The sequence below is a fragment of the Oryzias melastigma genome, linkage group LG4 (genome assembly GCF_002922805.2).
Source record: "Oryzias melastigma strain HK-1 linkage group LG4, ASM292280v2, whole genome shotgun sequence".
Taxonomy (NCBI): domain Eukaryota; kingdom Metazoa; phylum Chordata; class Actinopteri; order Beloniformes; family Adrianichthyidae; genus Oryzias; species Oryzias melastigma.
The window spans coordinates 27,857,355-27,879,400 of record NC_050515.1 but is presented as its reverse complement, the minus strand read 5'-3'; the positions used below and the strand labels follow the sequence as shown (position 1 = coordinate 27,879,400).

General features: G+C 39.8%; 3 protein-coding genes across 4 annotated transcripts in view; all 3 read right to left on the bottom strand.

Annotated features, from left to right (window-relative positions):
• The window catches only part of LOC112136765 (excitatory amino acid transporter 5-like), a 22,270-nt gene extending 18,908 nt beyond the window's left edge, over window positions 1-3,362 (bottom strand). Inside the window, exon 1 of the mRNA XM_024258656.2 lies at window positions 3,111-3,362. Coding sequence (XP_024114424.1) covers window positions 3,111-3,362 — 252 coding nt within the window. The remainder of the gene's footprint in view (window positions 1-3,110) is intronic.
• Window positions 3,363-5,587: 2,225 nt separating this feature from the next.
• LOC112136814 (zinc transporter ZIP3) lies at window positions 5,588-9,930 on the bottom strand. Its single transcript, XM_024258735.1, has 3 exons — window positions 9,181-9,930; window positions 7,231-7,500; window positions 5,588-6,877 (listed from the first exon to the last, which is right to left on the bottom strand). Exons 2-3 carry the CDS (start codon window positions 7,435-7,437, stop codon window positions 6,137-6,139), a joined length of 948 nt encoding a protein of 315 aa, XP_024114503.1. The 5' UTR covers window positions 7,438-7,500; window positions 9,181-9,930; the 3' UTR covers window positions 5,588-6,136.
• Window positions 9,931-10,070: 140 nt separating this feature from the next.
• On the bottom strand, window positions 10,071-19,863 carry sgta (small glutamine-rich tetratricopeptide repeat (TPR)-containing, alpha). 2 transcript variants are annotated; one of them, XM_024258734.2, is made up of 13 exons: window positions 19,718-19,856; window positions 16,091-16,167; window positions 15,868-16,015; window positions 15,388-15,491; window positions 14,156-14,246; window positions 13,355-13,454; window positions 13,129-13,233; window positions 12,475-12,610; window positions 12,344-12,406; window positions 12,226-12,263; window positions 11,028-11,192; window positions 10,835-10,958; window positions 10,071-10,534 (listed from the first exon to the last, which is right to left on the bottom strand). In XM_024258734.2, the coding sequence occupies exons 3-12, from the start codon at window positions 15,965-15,967 to the stop codon at window positions 10,847-10,849; spliced, it is 1,014 nt and encodes a 337-aa protein (XP_024114502.1). In that variant the 5' UTR covers window positions 15,968-16,015; window positions 16,091-16,167; window positions 19,718-19,856; the 3' UTR covers window positions 10,071-10,534; window positions 10,835-10,846. The 2 variants fall into 2 exon arrangements, with proteins under 2 accessions (XP_024114502.1, XP_024114501.1); XM_024258733.2 differs by lacking the exon at window positions 16,091-16,167 and having other exon boundaries at window positions 19,718-19,863.
• Between the last annotated feature and the right edge of the window lie 2,183 nt (window positions 19,864-22,046).

The following is a 22,046-nucleotide window of genomic DNA, read 5'->3' as shown; positions in this document are numbered from 1 at the left end:
TTAATTTTTAATCATGTGTTTTGTTTTAAATTGCATTGTCCCCTTTCTAAAAAATAAACTAAACTAAATAAATAAAATGAAAGAATGAAAAGGTGAGACACAAATAGGACTGAGCCTAGACTAGAGCCCTGTAGGACCCCCCAGGAAAGAATGGCACAGGAATTTATTTCTGCTATACTGTGGTTTTTAGAAGTTAATCATTTTCAAACTTCTGTTTTATGGGTTTGTGTATTTCTAGAAATTCCCTTTTTTTGTATTTTGATTTCCACCCACTTTATATATGTAAGGCAGTTTTAGCTGTAAAATGTTTAAAGGGCTCGACCAATAAAGCTTATTGATTTATTGACAGTCATTTGAGCTTCTCTTTAATGTTCTTAATCTTAAAATGACAGCATCTTTAAGCTTGTCATATCAGATTGCTAAATTAACCAACACTCAAATAAAAATACATCATTTTATTGTATTTTTAAAGTCTACATGATTTGTATGTACTCTCATTTAGAAGGCTAATTATTTAGGATTATACCAGTATATGAGATGTTTCTGTTTTCCTTCACTTTTACCCTGTAGTTGTTCACCTCAGTCAGTTAAATTTAAAGAGCTTAAAAAAAGACTTATCTACTATTTCCAGGCACCTTGTTGGCTCGCAAAGCTAAAATAGACGGAGTTAGGTGTCAAGAAGTGTTTCAACAGTTTCTCTGTTCATCCACACAACTGACAAATTCACTTCACAACAGATGAAAATGTCTATTTTTCCTGCCTGAGCCTTTACAAAAGCGTGGAAAGATACTGCAACACTCAAATGAGATAATAAAACTATGCAACTTTAAAAAAATTAAGATGCTTCTGTTTGAGTCTGAAGTCAGCGCCTCATTTTCATTTCAACATCATTTAAGAAGGCTGGAAATAAAAGATTCTTTGGCTAAAAGACAAAAACAGCTGAAGTTCCGTCCTCTCTAACAATGAAATTAACTTTCTTTTTTTTTTTTTTACATATTTATGAAAAAGATTTGAAGTTTGTTGCATGTTCTCACAAAAATGCTAAAGGAGGAACAATTACAGGTAAATGAATGCAGATAACAGCAAACTTCTCCTCAGATACAGTAAACGGATGAAGCCAGATTTAATTTCCAGTTACAGCAAAGTGTTGTTGTGCAAACAGCCCAGACTCAATAAAGTAGATCAGGTAAACACGAGGAGCAGACGATGTTCTGAGTCACCAGTCTGCTGCAGAGACGGAACGGAGAGGACGACTGCTGCTGCCAAACAACCGTGCGAACCTTCTGACTTTGCTGCAGGAAGACTATAAACAGAAATGCTTTGTCGGTTTAACTACAGCGTGTGACACTTTGGTGAGCTTCTTCACGCTCTCTGAGTCTAAAGGCGTCAGATGACAAGTCAGATAAAGATCCAATTATAAACGTGCAATTCCAGTTATTGAACTCTGATCCATTTTTCCAGCCTATCAACAGCTCTGGTGATTCTGCTGTGACAGCTTGAGAGTGAAATAAGATGAATAACTTACAGAGAAAAAAAAATTATCTGTGTGCTGATCTCTAAATGTGTGCTGGAGAATGTAGTAATTAAAACTTTATTAAGAGCAGATTAAAACTCCCGTAAGTAAAAATGTTAAACAATGTAGTTATTTCTCTGTGAACCTGAGCACGCCTCTTACTATCAAGTCCTTTTTTGCCTTCAACTACCTGGGTTACTGGAGCCTATCCCAGCTGCTGTTGGGAGACGGTGGGGTACACCCAGGGAAGGTGGCCAGCCTGTTCGAGATTCACTCATTCACACCTAAGATCTTCAGTCAACCTATGAAGCATGTTTTTGAAGAGTGAGAGGAAGCTGAGTGTCAGACAAAACCCACTCATGCACAAAGAGAACACGCAAACTCCACACAGAAAGAACCCAGCCGGGATTTCAACCAGGGTCTTCTTGCTGTGAGGTGAGAGCGCAAACCATGACACCATCGTGAACAATTAGTAAAAACAGAAAAATGTTCCTTGATTCTGATTTGTCAAGTCAAGAAAATGAAATGCCCAAGTGACAAATCTGACACAGAGGATTCCATCCTTAGAAGAATCTAATAATGAAGGACCAAACCGTTCTTCAGACTCAAAGGTCCATAATGAAGCTGTGCTGTCTTCAAAAGCTCATTAGGATATGCCATTGTTCACATCTTTAAAGGGTAACCAAACAGGGAAGTTGGAGGCAGACTCCACCCACAGCCAAAATATGCAAATCCAGTCAGAGGGGCGGGGCTGGAGAACAGGACTGTTATCATTTTGCACCAAGACTCTGTAGCTGGTGGACATGTGCTAGTAAACAGTTGAAGAAGAAAAAGAAGAGGAAGACCCTCCCTGCTTGTACAGTGTGAACACCATGCATGTCCTTGGATGTGCGTCAAATGCCCGCTGTGTTCTTAGCTTCAAAGGTTTTCAAGGAAACAAGAGGATGATTGAGAAGAAGAGTTCACAGCTTCAGAGGAAAACAGGCAACTGCAGAAGATACTGGACCAATGGGGGTCAAGTGTTCACTATCAGCCTCGAATAAATCCTCACAGATTGTAAAAAAGGGATTTGTATTATGGTAGATTTCTTCTTGATAGAAACAAAAAAAATCCCTGAAATATGTAAAACACATGAGAAGTGCATTTTCTGTAGAAGAGGTTGGAGGCTTTGACTGTCAGCCAAAATCTCCTCACTGTTCTGCCAACATTGACCACGCCCAGTTTACAAATTATCCAATTTACTAGCTACATTTTTGCTTTTCCAGTCTTAAACGTTTAGTTAAATATTGTGTCTGTAGAATAAAAATGTCCATTTAAAGCATAAATCATCCACCTTGCTGGAAAAACTGAAATTTCTCATCACATGCCTGAGAATCTTTTACTACACAATCTAAATAACAGCTATAGGACATAAAGTTTCATTTAAAGCTTGACTGCTGATTCTGTTCAAGAGAGCTGTGCACAAAGGAGTACATCATCCCATGTTTGAAGTGACAAATGATGAACAGGATGAAGGAAATGAATCTTTTCCGGCTGACAGTGAATTGGTTTTGTAAAAGTGCATCTCGAGGGACTCGTGGAGAATTAACTTCTGTACCTGTGAGGACAGCTGGGTTCCTCTCAGCATGAAGCCCAGCGTGCAGCCGGTAATCACCGCCACCACAGACAGCGTCAGCAGCCCATTCCTCTTGCAGAAATCCCTCACGTTCCTCACCAGCTCTCCCTTCACCGAATCCACGAAGAAGGACTTGATCCGCTCCCCCATTGTCCTCTTTGTGTCTCCCGGAGCACAAGAACTCTGGTCCGAGCGCACTTCCTCTTCACCCCTGGGTAACAGAAGCTCATCCATGGCCTCAAAGGTTGTGGGGTCGTCCTGGCACGGTACTAAAGCAGAGGGCCACAGAAGAGCTAACCTTTTCCACAGAAGGATTAGATGGCCAGTGATCAGAGCGGAGGCAGCCACACAGACTTACAGGACTAAGAGGCTTACACAGGTGGAAGAAAAGCTCACTAGCCTTTGTTGTGGCATCTGGTCCTGTTGGTTTCCCTTTCACTACTTTTTCAGTGAACAAAAGTCAGATGGAGGACCTCCACCTCAGGGTCAGAGGTCGGTGGTGACAGCTCTGAAGGAAGGAAATGTCAGAGTAATCTGCAGATATCAGCTCACGTCCATGATTGTGGAAGTTTGCTGTCGCTGACATCCAACAGGTGCTTGGTGTGAATCATTGACTGTACATGAGAGCTGGACTGAGTACCCACCTCCCTCTGACATCATTTTTTTTCTTCGATAAACTGCCATAACTTCAATGCTGTTTGTCACAGAGTTGTGATTTTTTTTAGGGAAATGAGGAAAATTGAGTACCCGCTTAAGCCAATGTTGGCAAACACAGGTGGGGCCACCACAGAAACTATGGACAAATCCAATTGGGGCCCACTATTTCTGGCCGCTTTTAAACCATATGGGGCCCACTTGGCCTTGCTAGCTGGGATCTGAGGCAAACTGTGCTTGAATCCCCTATACATGTCTATTTTAAATCAGGTCATTTTTATTTTCTCACAAAACTGGTACACACCATAGCCCACAGGGTTATGATTCTTGCAAAGGCTAAAGTATTTTGAAAGGAGAAGCAGTTTTAAAGATGTGAAAATTTGTTTGGTTCTCTCCCACAAAGCCACTAGTTTGTATGGGATTCTCAGCTCAGCAGAGGAAAGTTTGGTCTTAAAGATCTACTCTGATCATATTTTGATCTATTATCAATGTATATCCAGAAGTCTTTTAATTATAACTATGCAATTTTTAGCTAAATAAAAAAACCTGTCATTTCCTAGGACAGTTTCTGCAAAGCAATAGGAGTTTATTAGAAATTCACCTCTACAGTGTGAGAGGGACTGTTGGGGCACAACAACCCAAACACCTTCCAATAAACTCTGTGATCCAGTCGTACAGTTCTGATCCAGATTCCAGCTCGGACGAGGAAAACAAAGATGTTCTTGGATCTATTTGTCTACAAGTGGATGCATCAGAATGGAGCAGAGCAGGGAGCAAATACCATCGTTTTCAAACTGTATTTTTTCATTTGCTCCTGATTCACAACAATTTAAATGAAGAAAAACTCAGAAATACAAATGTAATCTTCATTTTCTTTATCCATGTCCTCCATCATCCAAAAATGCAACAATGTGTTAAAACACAAAAACACAATTTCCATCAGAATTGTTCTTTATTGCTTCTGAAAATTTCACCTAATACCTTTATCTTGGAGATAATTAGTTGTCATGTCATAGGCTTGGATTGTGGTCTTAGGTGCTTGAAATTACCTACAACTCTGCTTCATTCAGTTATTTTTTAAACAACTTATCAAGTATTTCCTATTTTTTCATGCTTTTGTAAACATCGATTTGTACTGCTATTTTAATCAAAAATTTTATCCATTAAAACATTTAGTGATGAGACTTAGTTTTTCTTGAATATTAACAATAGTTTAATTGTAAAACTGTTCTATTTTTCTATAAGTTAGTTTCTTTTACTTTTGAGAGATCAAGTTCCTTTCAAAATAAAATACACCCTTGCCAATAAGGATGCTCCTGCTGCAGAACATTTGAACATTGAAAGTGTAAGAATCAAGTTAACGAGACTTTTTTCATGATAACATTAGTGCACCATCATTTTTCTCCGTATACATCAAAAAATATATATAACACTGGTGCAGAATCCTTTTATATACATGTAGCTGAAAGGTAAATTTGCCTCTGAACAGGATTACACCAAAAATTCTTGAGTTTTCTTCTCCCTTGAATGAAAAAAAATGAAACAATTTTGTCTTTCTGAAAAGATTATGAAAAAGATTATAAAAGTCCCCATTGTAAATTAATTGAGTCAAATGAAATAAAAATGTGTGTATTCAGTTTTTGGGTAGTAACATTTGGATTGAACCAACTTTCCAGAACCTGCATCTCCTTCTCATATCAGCTCAAGCTTGTTCCTTTCCAGGCCTGTAGGTGGCGCCCTGCAAAGACAGTCAAAGCAGAGAGCCTCTATGTGTGCAGTAAAACAAGCACAGAAACTCTTTAAAGCAGCCTTTAAATACATGTTTATTGAAAGAAACCACGCAAACAGTTAACGGCACAATTTTCCTACAGAACCTGGAGCACAAACGCACAAACTCCACACAAAGGACGAACACAACCGGGATTCAAACCAGCAACCTGCTGCTGGAAGGAGACAGTGCAAATGGCGCCTTGAACACTTCATTGATAAACGAGACCCTGAACTCCTGATCAATGCAGGAACAGGAAGTCATGTGCTCACCGACATCATTGCAGCGCTTTCAGGTAAAAAGTGAAAGCAAACCTGCATTTTTGAACATCCACAGATAAAAATCAAAACACCTTCAAATCTGTTGGCAAAAGTTAGAAATCAAACACATCAGGATGGAGAAAGTTCATCTTCGTCCTTCCAACTGGATCACAAAATGTTTTAAATAATTCCTCAAAATCTATCAAAAGTACAAATTCGTGTTTTGGTTAAAACTTCACATCAGTTCAGAAACTCTTCAGTATCTTCTGAGTCCAGCCGTGGCTCCTCCTTCTTTTGGTTTCACGCCTCCATGCACTTCCTGTGTGTCACCACTTGATAAAGACGAGCACGGCGAGCGCGGTGTAGCCAAGAATGAGGAAGAGCACTTTGAGCAGTCGATCTCGGTTGTCCTCCAGCTCTCTGGACAAGATCTCAAAGAAGGTGACGAACAGGAAGGTTCCTGCAGCGAGTCCCTGCAGCAGCACGGACGCCACGTCGCCCCCCAGCGTCTGCGCCGACTGGATGCCCATCCCCACCACCATGCCCAGAGGGATCATCAAGCTGACGGTGACGCCCAGCTTGATGGCATCCTTCATGCCTAGCGATGATTTGGCCATACTCACCCCGAGGGCGACAGCGGCCAGCGTCTCGTGGACGGCCACGCCCAGAAAGAGGCCCCCCAGTTTCGCTCCCTCCTCCTGCAGGCCGAGCGCCAAGCCCTCGAACACAGAGTGCGCCGACAGAGCCAGGACCAGCCCAGCCAGCCGCAGAGGGCCCGCTCCTGCCAACTCGGGGGGGCTGAAATGTCCATGATGGTGTCCATGCCGTCTGGCTCCACCCACTGAGCCCCGAGCAGAGGAGATGAAGGGCGTGTCGTATTCAGAGTCGCTGCCAGCCTCTGAGCCGCCGGCGTTGAAGGTCTCCAGGTCGATGAAGGATGGTTTCTCCCTCTTGAAGGTCAGGACCGCCTGCTCCACAAACACGGTGAGGAAGAAGCCCACCATCATCATCGTCTCTGCCAGAGGATAATCACTGCTGATCTTCAGCTGCTCAAACAACACTGCCACCTGGTGGACGGAAACAGGACAAAGCAAATGTGGCGCTCTCAACAGAGTTTACATCAAGAGATGGCTTGTTTATTATTGACACCAGAAAATAATTAGCATCAGGAAAAGAAAGTTAAACTTCTGCTGGAAAAAAAGCACAAAAAAGAAAGTAAATTATTTATCTTTTCAATTATTTATTTAACACACAACCACAATACTGAAAATTTGTTTTTTTCATGAACTGAAATGATTTATCAATTTTTGGTGGAAAAATATTTTGAGTTGTCTTTTAAAAATGATTAGAATTTGTTTCTAAAAATCTCAGATAAACATTAAAAGTCTTGTCAGACCACACAGACAGCTGATGGGCTCACCTTGTCTCTGACGGCGGGCAGCAGGGCGTTGAAGCAGGTGGCGAGGAACACGCCTCCTCCAAACGAGTTGCAGAGCGACAGCGCTCTTCTGTACCTGTTTGCTTTCTCATGGTCGACCAGCAGGAGGCGCACCGGGATCAGCACACCAGCCAGCATGAGGCCGAACAGCCCTAGCAGGCCGAGCAGCTTTGCCACCAGGATCTGCATCCTGATACTCAGCAGCGGGGCATGAGGCAGGCTTCTCCTCCGGGACCCCGATCCCTGCAGTGTCTGAAGAGGAAAAACAGATTTGACTTGATTGAACAAGTTTTGACTGGATTGAGTCAAATGGTCACAAACAGGCAAAAAATATATAAAGAATTTACGGAAGCAGCAATGAAAATGATCACCTTCAGAAAATCACAGTCTGTTTACATTAGCAAAACAGGAAATAAAAATAAATAACTGGGAGTGACTAAATATTTGGTTTAGAAATTTGGAAGTGTGATCGTCATAACCTTTTGGTCTCCATGTTTTAATCCCTTATTTTAATATATAGTGAATGTTTTTCCTATAAAATTAAACTTTCTCTTAAAATGTTTTGGTCAACATAGTGGTGCAGAGGAATTTACCATTAGTTCTCCTAATGTATGAAATAAAGTTTTTCCAATATAGAAAGCAAATTACTGCTGTAATTCATTTGTTGTTCCCGGGAGGAAACAGCGGTTGCCTTGGATACGGCATGCTACTCGGGTTTTCACATCTTGTCATGTAATTTATTTTTTTTAGCAGATGCATAACTATGAAATATTTCTAATAAATGTGAATACAACATAATATTGAAATCTACTATTACAAATTCTAAACATTTTTTCCTCATGTGTGTACGAATGCATTCACACTACAGTGAACCGCACCAGAGTTCATCTGCAAGCAAACAGAGACCCTCGATCTTAGGAGGTCCAGAACTCTCTTTAAACCTGAGTTAAGGTGAACTTACAACACCTGCCAAACCAAGAAGACTCGCAAGAACAAGGGCCAAACCTGGATCAGATCAGGATCAAACATGGATCAGACCAGGATCAAACATGAAACACATCAGGAACTAACCAAAATCAGACCTGGATCAGACAGAACTAAACCAGAACGAGACCAGGGCCGAAGCAGATTCAGACCAGGATGAAACCTGGATCACAGCCGATCCAAACCGGCCAGAGCGAATGAGTAAAGTTACATCTAACTATTACTCAAATAGTTTTAGTTGATTCATAACAGCACCTTTAGAGTCTTATTTTTCTTCTTCTTTAAGCACGATTAACATTTGATTAGCACTTTTGGTCAGAGGACATCAATTGTTTTTTTGTAAAGTCTTTACCATTTCTATATTATCATGGTCATGTTTAATATATAGAGTTCAGGGTGCGATTATATATACAGTATATATATATATATATATATATATATATATATATATATATATATATATATATATATATATATACACACACACACAATTGCTTGAGATGATGTATTTTTAGGTTTCAAGACTTTTGTCAAAATTAAAACAGAACTAGTATTGACCAATGTACGGTTATTAATTGAAATAATTGGTTTTATACCGCTCCACTCATTTCTTGTTTACATTTTTCTTTGACGTGCTTGTTTATTCAGTTTATGTAAACTCGGCGTGTATGTCAGCTTCTATTGTGTTTTTATGCCTGGTTACAACCCGAATAAAACCTTATTCTGCTGAAACATACTTTTCTTATCCTAAAAAACAAATTATTAAAAATAGAACAGTCCAGTTCCTCTATACTTTCAAAATAAAAGCTTTCGCGCACTGTTTCTAACAATTGATTGAACAATGATCATATTTAATTTCTGCTCATAGACAAATAAAACGAGGTTATCATAAACTGTTGTTTAATATTTTCTTTATATTTAAAAAACCGACCGTAAGTAACAACTTACTGTGAAACAGTTTCCGGTTTTTTGATCAATAGTGTTTAGCTTGACGGCTAATCACAGTTAGCTCCTCCACTGCTAACAGTCGGAACCGCGACGGTGCGGGCCTCTGCCTCCACAAAGTGGATGTCCTTCACGCGTTGTTCTCGTAAAGGATGACTTAAGACCCACTGGGACGTTAAACCTCCAGACATCACGCTCAGAAAGCTTTCTTGTTCCTCCGTCCTCAGCAGGTGCAGGGATGCTTCCGCTCTGTCGTCACTCTTCTAGCTCGATAATTGGATCATCTTCCCATGACGCAACCATTTCTTAAAATTTACTACCTTCAAAATACATTATCAAAAATCTGCATTTTATAAATTTTCTTGAAGACGCAGATTTTTATTGAAAGTACCAAATAGTTCACAATTATTTTTTAAATTAACTTATTTATCCCTTGCTGTTAGACAGCGACCTCTGCTGGCTGCTTGAGGTTATCGCAGTGTCACAAGCAGTTTCAATGTATTCCAGAGACTAGCATTACTTCACAATATTAATCAAATTAACAATAGTAATTACACAACTTAACGTTAAAAGTAAAGTTGGTAAACAGCTACTCAAGTAAAGGTTATAAAAATAAAAAAAAATCAACATTTTGGAATAAGTAAAAATGATAGAATCAGGCAAAGAAAGTAAAATAAAAATTAAATGTTGGTATTTTGAAACAAGAAATATTTAATTGCTGACAGTAAACTTATTTGAATTTAAATAATTAAATTGAAAAAAGTAATCTGATGATTAACTGCATTGTTTACCAAAAAAGAATGAATTTAAATACCCAGCCTCACCGCCTGTTTATCATTTTAACAACTGATGAGCTGGTTGTCCAAGAATTTTAAAACAAGGAAAAGCAGGTAAAATGTTGAGGTTCTTTCTTTAATTCATCTGTGTTCAAAGTGCCGCCCCGCAGCTCCGTGTGGTCGAGAGCGGAGGACATTGAAGTTCGTTCATTTGCACACATCCCTTACAAAAACCGAACTGGAGGGAAAAAAAACCTTCAGAGTAACGCTGTTGATTTTCCGAAGAAACTCAAAAGCATTTCAAGCTGGTCAAAGTGATGTCCGTGTTCTTGTAGCTTCCTTAACGAACCCCGGATGGTGAAGCACTCGTCCCTCCAAGCACATGGAGCTGCAGGAGGCGGGGACTTTTTGTGACCAGGCTCCTGTGCGAAGCGGGAGGCTCCGCCGTCGGTCATGCAGCCGTTACGCAGTGATGAAAACACAAAACAATCCTTTAGTCCTCTGAGTTCTACATCCATGTCAGAAAAGAAAAAGGCCGGATGTCTCCTCCTCATCATCGTCCTCCTCCTCCTCTGTCCAACCTGAAAGACGGAGAGTGAGGGTCAGATTCTGGAAGGCGTTTTCTGCCTGGCAACACGTGAACTGTGAGCTCTGTCAAAATGAGTCGTATCCCGACGCTCCGGATGAAGGGGCTTCCTACGGGGAAGGTCAAAAACTCAATCTGTTTATGAACTAAGCAAAATGTTTGTGATGGAGTCAGTTTTGAGAAAAGGAAAAAAAAAGCAGACTTTTATATCTGGAGGCATTTCAGGTGCTTATGATCAGTTAGATGAAGGAAGTCTTTGATGTGTTTTCCCTGGTCTTTGTCTGCAGGGTGGTACCGTCTGCGGGTGTCATGGCTGCTCCTCATTCCCGGCGCTGGGCGTTCGGTTGCGGATTTGATTCCTCAGCTGTTCGATGAGTTCAGGGTTCTGCTGCTGCATCTGCTGAGCGAACTGCTGCCCTCTGCAACACAAACACCGGTCAGCACCGGCAGACTTCTCACGCTGCGCTCATCCAAGAGTGGATACGCACGCCTGGATTAGTCCCGACAGATCTCCTGCTGCAGGGGCTGTGGGGGCTGCGCCGCCAACTCCTCCCCCTACTCCACCTCCTCCGCCACCGCCACCGCCGCCGCCACTACCACCACCGCCGCCGCCTCCCATCCCGCCGTATGCTCCAGACATCATCCCAGACATCCTGGAAGCAGACAGTAGGTAACCCCCTTAACAAAATAAAAAGCTAAAAAAAAACAAAAAATAAATCCATGTTCATTTCAGTTTTTCTGATGGAAAACTGCATCAATGAATAAAAAGAGTAAAGTGTTTTCACTGCTTAAATCGATGTAAGCTTAATAGATCAATAATTGATCCATACCATCCATTGAGATCAATCTAATTCACAATGCTAAAGTCTGCTAGCTTGATGCTAACGTTTAACTAGATTTCTCCAAGGACGGCTAATGCTAACGCTCGGTCGACCTAAACATACATTCCTCACTAAATGAACATCTTCATGTACTCACAGGCCTGAATTTTTTGAATCTTTAAAGGAAACATTTTTTGTGGTCTAAGGAACCGTTTTTGCTCATACTGTCTTCTTCTTCTGTTAATAGGTGTAATGCTTTAGCGCGATCGCCATCTAGTGGCCAAACTGGAATGCCCTCCAGGAGAGGCAGAGCAATTGTTGGAGCTTCTCTGTTTGAGCATCCATGTATAGTATTAACCATCTTAATATAATCTCACCAATACATTTTACAGTATGTGAACTGTATCAGATTCATAAATTAAAAACATAGATTATTAATGTGTCTAAATGTGTAAACTCAAAATTATATTGAATTGAAAAGAACTGAGAGGATTGGAAGAATAAAAAAATAAAAATAAAAAAGATCAATATCAAATCGATTCATGATCTGGTGAATTGAATCGAATCCAGAAATTATTGGCGATATCCAGCCCTGGTGAAAATCATAATGAGAATAAAATGATATTCCAATCCCTGATCAGGATAAAACATCAGATTCCGATTGAGTCTGAAACTATGTGATCAGGCTGGATTTCTGATCATGTGATTGAATTGGGAAACCCCCCGAGCACATGTGCAATGTACAGTACATGTGTGAACATTTAAAAACTATGAAGAACTGAACTGTTCATAATAATAAAGTTAATCCCCACACAGCTGGTTGTCACTAAGTAAACTGTAGAGGGGAAGAAAGGGTCAAACTTACAGCTGCTGGACCTGAGGGTTGCTCATTAGAGAGGACGCCTGCAGACAGGAAGTGACAAAAGCATCAGAGACGAGCAGTGGTGCTTTAACCTGCTGACGTCGCTCAGATTTGCTCTCACCATGTTCATGAAGCCGGGGTTACTGAGAAGACCGGCCAGGTCCACTCCGCCCATACCTGCAGTCTGACACACAACACAGCCTTAGAACCAGACCACGCCCAGGACGCCGGCCAAACGCCCCGCCCCCTTACCGGACTGGACGTCTCCATCTTCTCCTCTGCGATTTTCAGGTTGGTCTTGTAGGTGTCGTTGTCTGGGTCCAACTCCAGCGCCTTCTTGTAGTAACCGACAGCTTCAGTGTGTTTGTTCAGGCTGGCAAGAGCCAAACTGTAACACAAAAACACACACAAGTTCAGAGACAGGAAACAGCCCCCCCCCCCCGGGAGTAAACTCAGGAATTCAAGTCTTCCCTCTGGTGGTTACATCGGATTTTCTTTCTGTTGTTCCAATGTTTCATTTCCACTATGGGTTTTCTCATAAAATAGAGATTTAAAGTAGTAAAAGACATTTTTTTTGGATTAACTGGGCCTAATACTCTGTCGTGTAGGTCAAGCCTTCAAAGAAAAATAATTCCAGGATTACAGAAAGAAAACAAAAATCTGATTGGGATTGAAAATTCATTTTGATTTAGAAAGCTGTACGTATATGTACAAGAAGCGTGGTACGGTGTAGATTGATTGACAAGGTCTACACCCAATCAGGACACAGAAAAGAGTGTTGTTATAAAAGAAAAAATCAAAAAATTCAAAATTCTCAAAACAACAAAAGATAAACAGCGATAAAACAAGGTAACACGGTGGTTGATTAAAACATTGATCAGTGTGCTGATGAATGTGTAGACTCACCCCATCCGTCCATAGGCTTTGCTGTAGTTGGGGTCGATGCCGATGGCCTGCTCACAGTCCTGCACAGCTCCAGCGTAGTTCCCTAGTTTGCTGAACGCTGCCGCCCTGCAGGGAAAAACAACCTCTGTCACATCGGCGCCATCGAGCTGGGTTATACAACGGGGTTCTTCACGATTCCAGTCAACTTGTTTGACACGAACGTTGGTGGGAATCGGGATTCACTCACCTGTTGCAGTAGTAGACGGCGTTCTGGGGGTTCAGGGCGATGGCCTTTGAGTAAAACTCCACGGCGGCGGCGAAGTTCTCCACCTTCATTTGGTCGTTTCCTGCAGGAGATTGAACATTTTAACGCCTGGAGCGTCCTGCATGGTCATTAGCTCATTGTTCCTATCCAGAAAGGATGGAAATGAACAAAGTGGCTGTCATACAGACATAGCCCCCTGTACCCGGAAAATCTTTTAATAATATATAATAACATTAATTTTAATAATCTTTTAATAATAATACTAAACCTAAACATGGAGACATGTCTGCTGATGTTTTCTTCAAAATAAAAAAAGCTTATTCCTCGACATCATGTGTCTCCCAATCATTCTAAGTCAGACATCCACAGACAGAGCTGGTAGCTCCTCCCACACGGGGCCACGGCATCAACAACATATTTTTTGACAGGCGACAAGCAGCGAATTGATACGTGACCAAAATTGTTGTGTGAATCGCATTCGGTGTGAATGCACCTTAAGACAGTAAAATCATTGCAGTACTGAATCTGAATACATTTGTATGTACATTCATTAATAGCTAAAAAGTTTGTCATGAAACATCTTCACTTTGTCGAATCTGTCTTCTGGTCCGATCTGTGTGTAGTTTGTTAGTTGGTCTGTTGAATTCAATTTATTTGTCTGAGTTTATTCTGTTTTGTGGAGTCCAGCTTTTGACATTTTTCTTCAAAACTGATATTTTTTTGCATAAAAATATTTGTTTTCTATAGTTCTGGAACAGAAGGCTGAGAGATCCTTAAACTCACCATCACTTTTCAGCCGCTCGGCCTCCGCTCTCTGCTCCTCCGTCGGGGAGTTGGTGCTGGAATTGTTGTTTACCTGCGACTGAGCTGGAAACTGTCAGAGGAACCACCAGTCAGACAACATGTAGTTTGAAAGCTGCCGTCTGGAGATTTAAGCCATCCAAACTTTCTGATTCAGTTTTCCAGAATCCCATTCACTAACAAGGATCCTTTTATTTTAGAACAGTCAGTGTTTAAGAAAAATATTTAGCTAAACGAGTGACATCATCCAGGCATCAGCACAAAAATAGAAAAGAACATTGTTTAGCTTCCAGAACAAGAGTCTGCCTTGAGGCTCCTTGGCTTTGAAGACAATGCTAACATTCATAACACTTCATGAGTTTGCAGTCTTCAATAATTTATTTCACTTAAGTTTCTTCATGTATGTTTATATTTCTGGTAACTGAACAAAATAATGCCAGAGTGATTCATAACTAGAATAAGCTAAATAATAAATATTTTCTTCTGCACTTCTGTGTCTAATTCATAGGCAAAGTTTAGAATTATATTTACGTGTAAAGATTTTATTCTAAATTGGACTCCAAAGTTTTTATGTTTATCTGACAGAAAAGGGAAAATAGATGAAGACAAACTAAAGTCAATGATTGAAAACACCATGTTTGACTTCAAGAAAATCAACTGCAGCAGGAGGATCCTGTTTGACACTGGATGCATTTTATTTTAAAGGAAGCTTGTATATGCTTCTGTCAAAAAAGAGGTTCCAATTTCTAGTCATACAGAAAATGTTAACACATTTATAAATCCTTTATTGTAAAAAAACATGTAAAAGCTCCATTTCATAAATGAATGGCCACAGGATAAATAAATAAAGTATAGTTTTCTAAATATTGAAGTGGAACGTTCTAATCTCTCTTAGAGGAGAATTTCTAATGAACTCCTGCCACTCTGCAGAAACTATGTCCTAGAAAACTACATAGATTTTTTTTTATGGCTAAAATCGACATAATCAGAATTAAAAGAAGACTGGGAACGCTTTGACAATAGATTAAAAGAGGATTGGAGTGGAACTTTAAGTAATGAAACCAAGTTTAAATTCTGGGATCCAGTTTCAATAACTTTATTCTTTCAGAGGAGCAACAGAAGCCATCAGAAATAGAGAGATATCTGCTTTCACTTCAGTACACTGGATATCAACTAAAGTCCAGTATGAAGTACCAGTAATAAAGAGTGCATACCTGCGCTGTGGCGCTGGCGAAGATCTCTGGTAACGTCACGGGGACGGCAAGACTCTGGTCATCCGTGGAAACGTCAAACGCCGTCTCCAAACACTGAACAGCAACTGCAGAGCGACAAAAACTCGTGACCGCAGCTCAACAGCAGACAGTCATCTCTGATCAAACCAAAGAAACTTTATTTAAAACCTCCACAGAAAACTGAAGCAAAGCAACAATCACAGCCCAGAGGAATTAGCTTAAAAGGAACAAAGATCCAAACTTTCTCTGAAGAACAACAACTTGCATTACACAATACTGTAAAGCTTAACTGTTTCACTTTTTAAGTGAGCAGATTGCTCAGAGCTTACAATATCCATCCACATTATTACTCTTGATACTTGGTGATGCTAAGCCACTGGTGCAGCCACAGCTGTCAAGGGGCAGACTGACAGCAGCATGAAGCTCTGATCCCGGCTGCTGTGACAGAAGGTGAGGACTCACCTTCCAAACTCTCCTGAGCGTCCGAGGATAAACCGCCGGACTGCAGCTGATCGTGGAGGAACTGGATGATGGAGTAGGCGAGACGTTTGTTGTCTGTCATGGTGGTGGAGGCTCAGACGTCCCGGCGCTTGATAAGGGAGACGCGCTCCTGCAAGAGAACAGTCACATGACACCACCTGCCTGATTAAATACACCTGTAACTCTTTCAAGAGTTGTTGTTAACCTTTTGGTTAATCCCGTCAGGGGTCGCCAAACGGTGGTTTGGCAGAGTTTTACGCCGATGCCCTTCCTGAAACAAACCTGTAGTTTCAAGGCACAAGGAGGCCCATAGTTAGACAGCAGTGTGAGGGTCTTGTCTAAGGGCCCACACTGAATTAAGTGCCAGTCCTACACCCAGCTGAATTATCCAGTCGCTTCTGTTGAAAGACTTGGTTTCACGAATAAGAAATGTGACTTCTGCTGAGAGAACTTCCAGCTCAGAATATGCACTGACATTTTTAAAAGCAGTCACTGAGCACAAATCCTTAATACTGAGAGCAAGGTGATTATATGAGAAATTGACTGAGTGGCTTTCCAAACAGGAAGTACTTGCTGTCTACAAGAAGCCAGAATCCCATCGACTTCAATTACGAAATAAACTGCTTTTACTTAGTCATTTTATTTATCAGAATAACCTACTCTGACACAGTTTTATTAAAACATGTTTTTGTTAATTCTACATCTTTTCCAAGATATTTTTCTGTCACACAAGTGGGGCTGCCACGATTAGTCGACGAGTAAAATAGTTGACGACTAATTGAATAGTCTTTACTTTATATTATAAGGAGTTGGAGTGTAGTAAAGTTAAACGTCGTAATGGCATTTTGCTAGTTTTTTAGACTATTCTGTAATAGTGTGAATGCATTCAATGCATTCACACTATTGAGATTCTTTATTTACGTTTTCTTCCGTACGTTTTTTGACACGTAAAGACTCAAGCACACTTTATGCGATTTACACAATCTTGGTATCAAAACGTTCAGCACGTTAAGGACATTACTGCTTGTATTATTAGTAGTTGTGCACTTTACAGTTTTTGCGTAGTTACACAATTTGTGCGTTATTTCAGCCCCATTATAACCAATAGGATTTTTTTTACAAATTTCTGCAGATTACACACTTTATGCAATTTAAAACATTCAGCATGTCCAGAAATTCATGCTTGTACTTCCAGCATTGTTAAAATTCATGCAAGTTACACAAAATTACACAATTTAACACAACTTTACACAATTTTACACAAATTTGTGCAAATTTTAAGCAAATTCAGCATTTTATGCAATTTTACACATCCATCATGTTCAGGAAATTCATACTTTTACTAAACATTCTTACAATTACACAAGTTACACAAATTTAACACAACTTTACACAACTACACAATTTTACACAATTTGTGGAAATATTAAGCAAATTCAGCATTTCATGCAATTTTACACATCCAGCATGTCCAGGAAATTCATGCTTTTACTAGACATTGTTAAATTTAAGCAATTTTAAGCTTTTACACGGTTGTGTTCACAAATTTACACAAATTGTCTGTTTTTTCCACAAAATTCTTACAACTTTTTGTGCAATTTCAAACCTATGTAATATGGGTATCAAACCGTTCAGCATGTTGAGAACATTATAACTAACTATGTTTTTTAAGCTAACTTTGAGTTTTGCTAACATATTAGCATAATTTTATCTTTTTTGGCTAATTTGACACTTTCTCCGGATTTTAAGGCTAATTCTTTATTAAGCTACTTTCAGCAATTCCTTCAGCAATTACAGTAAGTCCTTACAGCATCTACAGCAAATGTTTGCAGCATATTCAGCGACAACATTCAGCAAAGATGCATTCACACATGCATTATCGCAGGTAATGCAACTTTTCTAGTTACTTACGTTTTTTAGGCTATTTTGGAGTTCAGCTAATATTTCAGCTGCATGCTAACTGTTTTGGCTAATTTATGCTTTTTTATTTTTTAGACTAATTTGGGGTTTTAACTAATATTTTAGCTGGCTTTCAGCTTCAGCATTTCAGCTATCAACTTCAGCGATTTCAGCTATCAACGTCAGCGTTTTTAGCTATCAATTTCCGCATCTTCAGCTGTCAGCACTTGCATCTTCAGCGGCCATATTCAGCTTACAGCATTCACACTAGCATTCTCACAGGTAATGCTATATATCTAGTTTTTAGTTATTTTAAAGGTAATGATGGTTAAGATGTGTGCTTTACATCCAGTTTGCGTATGACCCAATTAGTAAATAATTGGTGTTTAGTCGACTATTAAAATAATTGTTCGTGGCAGCACTAAATACAAGTTATCCAAGTTATAAATTGACTAGTTAGAATGCCTTAATAAAAGTATGAAAGGACATAGAAAACAAGGGGTGTTTTTTTTATTATCTGATTAAAGTTTGTGCTAGCTGATACGATTCATAATCAATATTAATTCATTTTAAATTATCCTATTTGATCCGATTCAATGGCATAAAATGGAACCAGTGTGACTCCGAGACAAATACCTGCTACTGAACAGTGTAGTTTTTCCACATCAGAATAATTCAAAGGGAAGAAACTCTGTATGGTCACATTTCCACACACTGGACTGTAATGATGGCTGATCAGTTTTTGCTGCATCATGTGTGTGTTGTCCACAGTGATAACACAGTCCAAATGGTATTTTCTAATATCACTATAATCAATTTATCTCATTTGAAGCTGTTTTTTGATGGTATTGGCTGATTTGATTAATAACTTGCAGCAGACAGAAAAATCTAATTGGATTGTAAGAATTAAGATTGATTCACTGAATGCTAAACTTCTTAGTTTCATCATTAGTCTAAACTAATCAAAAAGAAAAATTCACTAACTTGGCAAGAGTCATCATTCTTTAAAAATGTTATTAATTCGTTAAATATTTGAAGACTATAGTTAACATTCTCATTTTTTTTTTCATTGATTTTAAATTATTTGAATTTCAGACAACTCTCAGAGTCAAATGTAAACTTTCAGTTTTTGGCATATAATTTTATTTAACTCTTGTATTTTTTTTACTAGCCAGAAAGATCAAGAACCCCGCTAAATCCTTTGTTATTGTTTGATGTATATTGTTGTTAGATGTATTGTACATCTATTTTTTAATTAGTTTGGGCTTTTCTGAGGCTAACTTAGCATCTACGGTCAAGAATGACAGCTTTGGTCGTTAATATCAGGTATTTACACTAATTATCCTTGACGTTTTGGGTTAAAAACTGGACTGAATATGGAAAAGTATGAAAACATTAACAATGCAGAGTCACACTCGAATGTTAGCTTTTCTTATAGCCACATCTGAAGAACATTCTAGCAGCTCTGTTCTGGTTTCTTCTAACTTGAGCCTGTTTTGTGAAGCAGTTCAGTGTTAAAAGTTAAGACAGCAAACAGATTTAAGGAAATTATTATTACACAAACCTTGTTTGGGTTCAATTTAGTTTTATCTAAACTCGAGGAAATGTTTAGCTAGGCTAATTTAGCCTGCTAACATATCGGAGCTAAAGGTCTAAACGGGCCCCACAGCTCTGACCGTAAACCAGAGCGATGAACGGTGCCTAGGACTTGATCCGGTAATAAAAATGGGTTTATAATCTGCCAGAGATTGGTCAAGGAACGGTTCAGGGTCGCCCAGAAGTAACCTACTGGATTACTGGGGCTTGGTAAGTGCAGTTCGGCGTGACGTGTTCTCATCGTGAAGATCACGGAGACGGAGGATTTAGTTTTTGTTTCATCGTTTGTCCACAACTGCACGAAGGATCTGCGGTGAAAAGACGAGGGAGCGCCTACCTGCTGTGTCTGGACTCCAGATGGAGATTATCCAGGTAAGAATCAAGATTGACCTAAGAGTAACTTCTTCTTCAGTTCTTCTTCTTGTATTGTTTTATGGCAGCTGGCACGCAGCGTTAAGGCACATTACTGCCACCTACCGGTATGGAGTATGGTAGTGAACCTATTAATACCCTTTAGTAATCATTTTGTCTTCTTCAAGAAAGAAATTCAAAACAAATAACTGCTGGTGTTCTCCTAAAAATCTCCCAGTTTATTCCTGTCCTTTTAAGACTTCCTTTCATTATCTGTTTCTGTCCCAACAGAGAACTGCCCACAATTCATTAACACTTTCTTATTGTCCAAAACATACAGAACAACAATGTAGGACAAGTAGAACATTCTAACATTAGAATGCCAGGGGACAGCATATACATCACAAAACAAACATTACAAGATAAACATTACAAAGCGTACATTACGGAACAATCATTTAAGACAAGTTAAATCTATTTAAAGACAGGCAACTTTCGAAAATACGTAGGACTTTTCTGTTTACACTTTTAGATATCGCTAATGCTAGCATTAGCTTTGGCGAGCTGAGACGTGGCGCTGTAAAAGATCTTTTGTCACGAGTTTAAAGTTTCAGACTGATCCGATGTAGTATTTTGTAGTGCCTTATTATAACTGGAAATACTACAATGTTAAAATACCCGTAACATAAAAACTCCTAGTTTCCACATTTCACTTCTCACTTATAGCATGCCTTCTTGTCTGAAACTTTGTGGGTGACATTACAAGAAGGAATATAATAAGTGAGAAGTAAAATGACTGTAGAAACTATAGTAGTAATATTCGTATTTCCATTTTAGTCAAGCAACAGCTGGGCATCCTCAGCCAAATAACCGTCCGGCAGCAGGCTTCACTGGGCGATGTGTAAATGTCTCTGGATGGCGGCCATCCATATCAAGTGCCACCAGCTGCCAGTTGCCTGCTAGTCTGGGCAATGTTCCCTCTGTGTACTTGCACAATTGTGAACTGATTGCACATTCTCAGTGTGCAAGAAGATATTTACAGCAGCACACAAAATAGCATTTTTGGATTCTAATTTGTTTTGATGTAAAATTACATTTCCAAGAAGGAAATTAACTGGAACACATGTATTAATATGATGCGTATTAGCACAAGATTTGAATTAATCATCTTGTCAACAGACGGCCTTTTTTTTATCTGTGTTAACTGTTAAAGGCAGAAGAAAGAAATGTTCGTGTGGTATTAAAACAAACAGTAAATGGTACCTTCACCCTGAATCCGGCAGGTGTGGTGAAGGTGACCAGTCTCAATGTTAAGTCAATGTAAAGACACGATCTGCCGCAGCGTGGCACAATTTTGGCGGCAGGATTGATGCGGCATGTTAACCAGTCAGGGACCCAGGTTTGGGCATGTGACATATTCAGTTACTAGATCAAAGAGTAGGAATAAACATTCAAGATGGCGGCTTGATGCGAGGATTTTGGTCATGATATTCCATGCGTTTTCTCAACCCATGGGGGCCGCTAGGTTTCCCGGAAACTGTCCCAATTACCGTTGGGCGAAGGCGGGATACACCATGGATGGAAGAAGCACCATAGGATGAGCTGTTGAGAGTCCATGGGGGAAGGGTCAGTGCAGGCCCTACCCGCGTTGGCCAGTGTTGCTGCATTTTCGGTATGCGGAAGCAAAACAGTTGCACCGCTCATCCCACATGCGCGAACCTAACGTCACTTCCGCTCTTCGCCCACTGCACAGAGTCATTTCCAAACAGTAAAACTCCTTGATCACAAGAATTTATGTTTTTCTCAACAACCGAGAGCTTCTCCTGACTGGATTACAGTTCGAAAAAAAGCCACAGAGTTACCGTTAATAACGTTTTTGGATTACTGGAGAAAATAAAGTGTCTTGAAGTGGCGCTGTATCTTCTTAGCTTAGGGAGTAAACTGCCGTCATGTAAAACTGCAGAAGAAGAAAACATTTGTAGTCCGGTTGTAGTCACTGCAACATCGTAAGGTCCTGATCCTTAGCGTGTCATTTTCCTTTCTTTTTTTCAACATTAAGTGAATGTTTTCACTATGATAAACATTTTAAGTGTTATATTAACATCCTACGAAGTTATTATTGTTGTTACCGTCTGAAGACCGGAAAATCCTTTAGCGGAAGTGACGTTTGGTTCGCGCATGCGGGAGAGTGGTGCAACCGTTTTGCTTCAGCATACCGAAAATGCAGCGACACCCATCTCTTCTTTGCAGCTTGGCAAATTTCCCTACTCAACACCTGTCCAAAAATGTTTTCAGAATCTTGACGGTACACTCCT

Bases quoted from the DNA above. Each gene is read 5' to 3' on its own strand.
- LOC112136814 (XM_024258735.1), bottom strand. From the start codon at position 7,437: ATGCAGATCCTGGTGGCAAAGCTGCTCGGCCTGCTAGGGCTGTTCGGC. The intron at 6,878-7,230 runs GTGAGCCCATCA...TCCGTCCACCAG, and splicing joins TGCCCGCCGTCAGAGACAAG to GTGGCAGTGTTGTTTGAGCA.
- sgta (XM_024258733.2), bottom strand. From the start codon at position 15,967: ATGACAGACAACAAACGTCTCGCCTACTCCATCATCCAGTTCCTCCAC. The intron at 13,455-14,155 runs GTGAGTTTAAGG...AATCTCCTGCAG, and splicing joins CGAGCGGCTGAAAAGTGATG to GAAACGACCAAATGAAGGTG. The intron at 10,959-11,027 runs GTGCGTATCCAC...TTTGTGTTGCAG, and splicing joins CTGTCGGGACTAATCCAGGC to AGGGCAGCAGTTCGCTCAGC.